Genomic DNA, 8,850 nt, shown 5'->3' with positions numbered 1-8,850 from the left:
CATACTGCTATTGAGCACTTGGCATGTGGCTAGTCCAAATGTAGATGAGTTGTGAGTGTAAATGCACTCCAGATTTTGAAGATTTAGTATGAAAAAGGTAAAATATCTCAACAAATTTTTATATTGATTATATGTTGAAATGATAGTTTGGCTATATTGGCTTAAATACAATATATTAGTTAATCTCAACTGTTTATTAATGTGGCTACTAGAAAATTTTAAATTACACGTGTAGTTTCCATTCTGGACAGTACTCATTTAGACAAATACCCGTCTGGACTGAATCACATTCGCATGCCTTTGTGAACAAGAGAGCACAATTCCCAAGATTAAAAATAAAAATTACCACTGGTTTTCAGTCTTTTTTCTCACGCAGCCCCCACCCCTTCGCTAGCAAGTTAACTACTCAGAAAGGTGCAGAGTTTCTCTTGCCAGAACTCACTTGATCAAAGATTTTTTATTAAAACAGTTCATCTGAACACTCAGGTTTATCTGAGAGCTGCATACCGAGCCTCTGAAGTATTTAACCCTGGAAATTTTGGTTCCAGAATAAAAAGTTAACAAGGTATCTTAAGAGAAGGGTGGGAAAGTAGTTGAGTTTTCTCTGATTTGGGTCAGCTTGATGTTTAAAACGAACGGATACAAAACAAAGTTAAAAATCCAGTTTCTTTCTAAAGCTTACTTCACTGATGGACCCAGTTAATTTTTCTCTTTCCTTTTTGTACTGCAGAGGCTGCCAGGGATGGAAGAGCCAGCTCAACAAGCCGAAACCAAAGGGCTGCCCTGAGTCCTGTCGTCTCTTTGAATTTTAGTTTTCCAATTTGGTGCAGGGTCACTTACTGAAATGAAAGCGTGGACAATGGACAAATGTATTTTTACCTGTCTCATTGGAAAACCCAATTTATGACCTAGCATAACAGCTGCTGATCAGCACATCATGCTCAAAAGGTTCAAGAAATTATAATATAATTGCTGCCTGGAACCAATCCAGAGACTTCAGGGCAGGAGCTTGTCCTAAGCTCTGTTCCAGTTCTTGGGAATAGGGTCAGGCCCTGGGTGGCCCACCGATGCTGCCAGATTCGCAGGGCAGCATCCAGGATGACGCGGCCCTTAAAGGCCATATGGCGTCGAATCCTGCAGCCTTCTTGTATGGCAGATGAAGAGACTGGGGATGTGGGCGATGGGATTAGGTCACTCTCTGGAGCTGAGGCACAGTCTCCAGACTAAAAGCCAGGTCTGCAGTTCTCAAAGGCAGGGAAAACCAGCCCCACATCAAGAGAAGCAGAACCCTCCCCCCCACCCCACCCCCTTTTTTTTTTAAAGGAGGGGGCTACTTCTTTTGCAAACTCATCTTCCTCACCTTAAGGAAGGCGCTATTGCAGCCTTTGCTGTAGTAATCAAAGGCGCAAGAAGCAGAACCGTGTAAAAGGCCCGGCCCGGCCGAGTTTCTTGCAATACAGGGATGAGTGAAGACATGGTGGTGATTCCCCACAGTTCAGACCTAGACTCTGGCATACGCACTACGCTGGGCCCCCATTATCGCCAAGTACCCTCCCCAGTAGAATGTGAAAGGCATGTCCTTTGGAGCTTCGCCTTACTGAGGGTCCTTTGTCCCAGTCCGTGGGCCCTCGCTGCCTCTCCCCACATCCTCCCATTTCCAAAGCGGACCGGTGTGTACGCGGTGCGCTGGGAGGCTATGCCTCTCCTGCCCTCTCTGTCCCTTCCACGTGGCTCTCAAATCCTCTCTTCAGTCCTGTTCTCAGGTCTCAGGGAAACTTAGTTCATGTGGACAGCCGAGGTATCTATGAATTTTCGACCGAAAGCTCGGCTCACATGGCGGACACATATCGATCCACCCCGCCAGGATAGGCAGTCGCATGGCGAGCATGATAGGCGCCTCCACTGCCGGCTCCGAGCTGCCCCCCAGGATTGTAGCAAGGCCCCAGCGCTCCAAACTGGCCGGGCGATGTGCGCCCATAGAAGTCCACTGCGGTCTCAACGCCACCACTGCTGCCACCCGCGGGGGGCGAGGCGGGCCCCGCCAGCCGGCCAGCCGCTGCGAAGAGGGCACTGCCTGCCCCCTGCGGGTACGCGCCATCGGGGCCTGCGTAGGCGGCCGCGTAGGCAGAGGGGTTGGTAGGTCGGGCCCCCGCGCAGCCTGCAGGCTGGTAGCCGGTGGTGGCTGCAGAGGCGCTGGCCGAGGCAAAGGCGCAGGAACCCGCGGGCCCCGACGACGCGGGGCCCAGTTCTGGACTGAGTGGCCGTTCAGGCACCAGGCCGAACACGCGGCACGGTCCTGGCGACGCAGCGGGGTAGTAGACAGGGGGCGGCGCGGTAAGCGTCGGCGGGGCATAGCCTGCGTAGACGGCGCCGGGGTAAGACGGGCGCGCAGCGGGCACTGCTCCCGGGAAGATGGCGGCAGCGGCGGCGGCAGCTGCAGCGGCGGCGGCGGCGGCCGCGTCGTGCATGTAGGCTGGGTAAGTGGAGAGGTCCGAGCGCTTGAAGCGCTTGCGGCGGCGCAGGAAGCTGCCGCTCTCGAACATGTCCTCGGCGTTGGGGTCGAGCGCCCAGTAGTTGCCCTTGCCTGGACGGCCAGCCTCGCGCGGGATCTTGAGGAAGCAGTCGTTGAGCGTCAGGTTGTGTCGGATGCTGTTCTGCCACTTTTTGGGGTTGTCGCGGTAGAAGGGGAAACGCTCCGTAATGAACTTGTAGATGCCGCCTAGCGTGAGGCGGCGCTCAGGCGCGTGCGCAATGGCCATGGCAATGAGCGCAATGTAGCTGTAGGGTGGCTTTCCGCGCTGCAGGGGGCGCTTCCGCCGACGCCCACCGGTGCCGCGACCCGTGGCCTCCGTTGGGACCCCGGTCGCCGCCTCACTGCGCTCCTCCTTCACGGCCGCCAGCACCTCCGTCTGAGGCGGCGGCGGCGGCGGCCGGCTCTCAGCCGTCATGGCGCAGCCGTCCCGCGTCCTGGGCGTCCCCGCCGCCCGCTACTGTCGAGGGGCGGGGGCGGGTCTCGGAGGCTGCGGGGCCGGGCTGCTGGCCAAAGGAGTGGGCCCTGGACCCCTCTGCGGAGAGCTCTGGGAGTCCTCGCGGGCTGGCACTCGGAGCACAGCTTCTCCAGGGGTGCGCTGGAGTCTTGGCGCTCTCGGTTTCCGGGCTGGCTCGGGGCAGACGGAGGCTCAGGAGTGTCCCGCCCACCGACGGCTCTGCTCGTGTTCTGGAGCTCGAGGCCAGGAGCCGGCAGCGGTGTCGGGAGCGGGACTAGGCCCCAGTCGCGGTCTGAAGGGCCCTTTGCGCGCCGGTGCCAAGCGGTCAAGGGGCCCGGAAACGGTCCAGGGCTGGGGCGCCTGCAGCTGGTCTGTGCCTCCCGCTGACCTGGGGCTAACCGTCGTCGAGTCCTGCGCCCAGAGGAAGCTGCGGGCCGGAAGGCCTGAAGCGAGGGCAGTTAGTGCAGACTTGGGGCACTCCGGTGGGGGCTGCCTAGACCGCGCCTGTGCGGCCCAGCCGGTGGAGGGTAAAGAGGCGAGCTGCAGGCGCAGCGCGGCGACTGTTCCTCTCCGCAGCTTTGGCCTCCGGCCGCCGAGACCGCAGGCGAGGCGCTCCCTTGCACACACCCGGACGGCTCCTCCCTCCACCGGCTTCTCTCCTTAAAGGCGCCAGGAAGCTTGGGGCGGCGCCCCGTCCCCGCCCGCCCCCCGACCGCCCGCCCCCTGGGCCCGCGCGCACCTCTGCAGGTGGGAGCAGCGGTGGAGGCGCGGCGGGAGCCCCACAACGTCAGAGCTGGGAGGGCTCTCGGAGACCGCCCGGGGCCGGCCTCCCTACGCGCCGACGGGGAGACTGAGGCCGGGAGAGGCCGGGAACCGTCTCGGGAGACCTCGGCGCCGGAACTCAGAGCTTCTGGACTTTACCAGCCTCTGCAGAGGGCTGGGGCCCGCGGTGAAAGGACAGGCTCGCTTCATTTTTTATTGTCCAGAGAGGGTGAGAATTGGCGGAGGGGGCGCTTGGTTCTTGTGGGGCAGCGGATGGGGAAGGGAGACCTTCCAGGTGGCTGGCTCTTAAGATATTTCAAGGATGATTTTCAAACCCCAGTCAGGGCTGCCTTGCCCATTGCCCGTCCAGCCCCTCATCTTTCAGACGGGGATTCCTAGGCCCCATAGAGGAGGTGACTTGCCCTGGCCTCACCGCGACTTTGCCGGCTAGCGGAGTCTCACACTTGCATCTCTGTTAGGACTGCTCTTTGCCCCCTCTGGGCCTGAGGCAGCCACTTTCTCTTTTTGAGCCCCAGGTTCCTCGACTGCACGGAGGGTTTGCACCTCAAGAGACCTTCCGTTATCGACTTTTAGGGAAAGGCCACCCCACCCCCACCATCTGTCTTTGGGTGACTCAGGACCCCTCTATATGACGGAAAGTGGCACACAGCTTAAAGAGGATGAAGGCTAGGCTTCTGTCCTCTCGTAGTAACCTCCTCCTCCAGTTCACACAGGCCAGGGAGGGTTCCGCGTGGCTCCCAGGACCCCCGGGGGCCTTCCCGCAGAGGGGCTCGAGGGCTGCGAGAGGCAGGGGCCGAGGTGAGGGCGCTCCAGGTGGGCACGTCTCCCGGGGGAAAGGACGGGCAGGGGGGACCCGTTTGCTTCGCGGGTGTCCGGTTTCTGAGTTCGTTTCCGGCCACCCCCCAGGGCGGGATCTCCCGCCTCAAGCGAGAGAGACTCCCAGCTGCGGCCGCCCCATTAGCCTGGGTTCTCTTTGTGGTCTTGCACAGGGACACCTCGGGCCCGTCCTTTGTCCCAAGCGGGGCCTCAATTTTCTCCTCTGTGAATTGGGGGCGGGAGGGCGTATGCAGACCTCGGAGGAGGCTCCTTCTGCCCTTAGGAATCCGGACCTTGGCGCGGACTCCAGAGATTCCAGCCGGGGTGCAGCTTTCCGCGGGGCTGTGGGTGTAGGGAGAGTCTCCAGAGCGCGGGCGACACGTCCTCCAGGGGTTTTAGTCGCGTCCTTCGTGGCGGTGAGCTCTCTGTGGGTTGATCCCCGCTGAGCATCGGGCAAGTACCTTCGGAAGAAAGAGGCGGAGAGCCCCGATCCTCGCTTGGCGGATCCGGGTTTGTAAACAGAAGCGCGGTTTGCATGTGGACCTTCCTCAGCGGATGGGCGCTCGAACGACTGGAGAGTGCTTTTTCACTCGTTCAGCAAAACTCTCAGTTTCCTTCTAACAAAGTAACGAAAATGCGAAAATCCAGATTTCGATGTTACATTTTTTTTGTTGTAAAATGGGGGAAAAAAGTTTAAAACAATTTTATTTTAACCAGATCACATCATAACAATATTTCAGTACTGAATTTTGTGGTGCTATTTTTATTGTTCTATTTTTAATTTTGGACCACTATCCTAACGTGTTTCCATAAATCAAATAATGTGATTCTGTAATTCTAAGAGTCCATGACCAGAAGCCTAAGCTCTTTAACTGTGATTATATTCCTATGACTTTAAGCTTCTGGTCAAATGTAAAAGTGTAGTCCTCATAATGAGATGCTGGGACTAAGATTTTGTGCCTGAAAATATGATGCTACTACTGGGAGCTGCGACTTCCTTAGTTTTTAGATATTTTCATAGCTCTGAACTATGTATTACTTAATTTGAATTCCTGCCTAAGAGTGTCTGATTAGAAGATTTGGGTCCTATAAATCCACACCTCTATTCTTTCTTTTTTTTTTTTTTTAATTTTTTTTCAACGTTTTTTATTTATTTTTGGGACAGAGAGAGAGACAGAGCATGAACAGGGGAGGGGCAGAGAGAGAGGGAGACACAGAATCGGAAACAGGCTCCAGGCTCCGAGCCATCAGCCCAGAGCCCGACACGGGGCTCGAACTCACGGACCGCGAGATCGTGACCTGGCTGAAGTCGGACGCTTAACCGACTGCGCCACCCAGGCGCCCCTATTCTTTCTTAATTCCAAAATGTTAGTAGTACTGGATCCAAAGAATTACCAAATGTCAGTGCTGCATCCACTATTCTGTAACTCAAAAACTCTAATTCTGATAATTCTTATAATATTTGTGACCGTATGCTTTAATGATTGGTCCTATGACTTTATGAGTCTTTACTTTTAAGCCCCAATGGCTGTAGTTAGAAGCCTTGTGTCTCAGGATATCTTGATCCTCAAAGTTTTGTGTCTGTGAGCCCATTCTTCTAGAATCCTGATTCCTCTTTCTCGGATTTTGCTGCTACAGAGCCACACCTGTGCATCAGACCAAGTGTTAGCATCCTGAGATTAGAATTCCTAAGGTCAAGATTTTCATGATCAAAGGAGCCTTAAGATTCTATTCCATAGACGTTTTATTTTAATAATACATTTCAAAATTTTGTGCTTTGAAGATTCCAAAAACCCATGATGTAAAATTTGAATTAAATGAGTTTACTGTTTGGATGAAAACTATACAAATTGATCCCCCTTGATGCCTGGGCATTTTTTCCCCTTTTCTCTGGTCAAGTCCTCCCTCTTCTCTGGTGCAGTGTTCCTTAACATTTGTGGGGGCAGCAGACATCACTGACAACCATTTGGAAGCTTGGAGATCATTCTCCTAGTTTAGCAGGGGTGGGTTGGTGCCGATGTGGGCGGCTGCTGGGTGATTTCCATCTCCTTTGCACCTGCTTCCAGCCCTGCGTGTATTCCTCTTTTGGGAAAACCCCAAAGGCCATTTTACATTCAGTTTTTAGGGGGACGGCGGGGTGGGGGGGGATGCTGGTGGTCTGTAGGAGACCTTGCAGCTCTTCTCCCAACAATTACTTTCCCCAGTTTTAAAGTGTCCTTGGAGGGTTTGTAAATAAAAAGGAGGGGATCCACAGAGTTATGGAAAATTCCTCCATATCTCTTGACCCAAATGATGCAGATGCAAAGGTAACTAGCTCTTCTCCCTAAGGAAATCTTGGAAATACAAGCTGGAAGGAAACTAGGCCCAGATTGCCAAAGGGATTGCTTAAAGTCTTGCAGAGGTGGTAGTGAGCTGCGAGGGAAACTTGCATCTTGGGCTCCTTATCTCCTGGGCCCACAGCCTCTGTGTCTTTCCCTGAGCTCTCAGAGCCTCAGTTGTGCTTACTGGCCTGGACTGGGTCACTCTCCTAAGCAAATGACAATGGAAACTTCAGGTCCTGATGCTTGCAAATCAGATCCAAGAATCTTGGGACCTTAGGAATACAGGGACCTCTGTTTGGTTTACTCTGGGGCAATCAGTCAGGGTCAGCAGGCTGTATGGCTTCAGAGAACATCAGAACAAGACACTGCCACAAAGGGGGCCCGTGTCACACTCATTACTGGCCCAGAGGACTTGAGCCATCTGCTACTCTTTCAGACCTCAGTTTCCCCATCTGTGAAGTGGGACATCTCCTACCTGTTGCCCTTCTTCCAGAGAAAAGAGAGGATGGAGTAGGACGCGTCACTGACCCGTGATTGTTTTCTCCGCCTTTTAAATTGTTTTCAGGGCAAAACTTCGATCTGGGGGGAAAAAAGCTGCTGGGGGAAAGTCAAGTCGTTCTCACTTATGGACGGAGATAAGACGCACTCCTTGAAGAAGCAGCGGTTGATTAAAGTTCAACGTTTTCGGCAGTTTAGCCCAGGGTGTTTAGACTTCCAGGCCACTTGGGTGTGGTTTCTTTCCACGCATAGCGCGGCTCAGGGACCCCTGGAGCTGGGTCGGGGCAACCGGACTCTGAGCCATTGGCTCACTTAAACTCCGTGAACGCAGAATTATAGCCACTGCCGGAGACAGACTGGAGGAACTGGGGCCCAGAGAGGGGTGCCCTCTGCTTCCCACCACCCTGCCTAGCTAACCCTGCCAGCAGCCTTCCGACTCACCCCCAGGAAGCGCCTCGCGTCGTTCTTTGCTCCCAATCCCTGCTCCACAACCTTTTCCCAACCCTGCCCGTCAGTCCCCGTGGCGGGGAGCTCAGGAGCCAACTCGGACATCCAGGAGCTCAGCCGTGGCGGCGAATAGGGCAAGCTGGCTCCGAGAGCGCGCGGACTTGGCCCACCGCGCACGGCGAGTCTGGGGCAAAGTCCAGCCTGAGCTCTTCCTCCACCTTGCCCGAGCCCCACTCTCTCCGGCGCTCAGCGCGCGTTCCCCGCCAGGACCGAGGAACTCCAGGCGCGATCCTCGTAGGCTCAGAAGGAGCCGGCCGCCGGGCGGGAGAGAGCTCGGCGTTGGCGGTGGACTCTCCTGGGAAAGCGGAGGACCCGGTCTGAGATGGCAATGAGAGCAACAGCCTGGGTCTTCTCAGCCTGGCCGGCGGGCGCACGTCCTTAGATTCTGGCACCGTGGGCGCAGGAGCAGCGCTCTGGGATCGTCGGGCGTCCGGGTTTCTTAGGTTTTACCGTGCTCTATGTACGGCTTTGGGACTCGGAAAAGCCCGCAATTGGGACGGAAAATTATGGATGTTTATGTTGGGAGATAGAGTTCCTGGTTTGCAAGACAATCTCAAAAGGGCTGTTGATTACTCCCCTTTCTCCCTCAAAGGGGAAATGCACTAGACAGAATTCTAATTCAACCACCTGAGGCACACAGGAAGAGACCGTGACCTGTTCCCCCTCTTCAAGCCAAGTTTGTCCTAGAACCCAGGCCTCCGATTGGGATCCTTGATGTCCCCTGCCTCCTGGCACTTGAGGTCATCAGGATGGTTTGCTGATAGCTGGGTCCAGGTCCCCCGGGTGGGGAGTGGGGTGGGGCTGGGGTGGGTGCCTCAGGCAGGCCCCTCTGAGAACCCAATACCGCTGGCTGGCTGGCTGGTTGCTCAGGGCCATCGTCTGGGGAACTGGAAGAGTGTATCCCGGAGGCATGTGCAGGTGGTCCAACTCTCCTCTGG

General features: G+C 55.5%; 1 protein-coding gene across 1 annotated transcript; it reads right to left on the bottom strand.

Moving 5' to 3' along the window:
• Nucleotides 1-1,716: 1,716 nt before the first annotated feature.
• Nucleotides 1,717-2,948, bottom strand: FOXE1 (forkhead box E1). Its single transcript, XM_049650488.1, has one exon. The coding sequence runs from the start codon at nucleotides 2,946-2,948 to the stop codon at nucleotides 1,830-1,832; it is 1,119 nt and encodes a 372-aa protein (XP_049506445.1). The 3' UTR covers nucleotides 1,717-1,829.
• Nucleotides 2,949-8,850: the final 5,902 nt, after the last annotated feature.

Source organism: Panthera uncia, chromosome D4 (assembly GCF_023721935.1).
Source record: "Panthera uncia isolate 11264 chromosome D4, Puncia_PCG_1.0, whole genome shotgun sequence".
NCBI lineage: Eukaryota > Metazoa > Chordata > Mammalia > Carnivora > Felidae > Panthera > Panthera uncia.
Note: the sequence above shows the minus strand (reverse complement) of the source record. Positions and strands in the feature narration are given on the sequence as shown.

Bases quoted from the DNA above. Each gene is read 5' to 3' on its own strand.
- FOXE1 (XM_049650488.1), bottom strand. From the start codon at position 2,948: ATGACGGCTGAGAGCCGGCCGCCGCCGCCGCCGCCTCAGACGGAGGTG.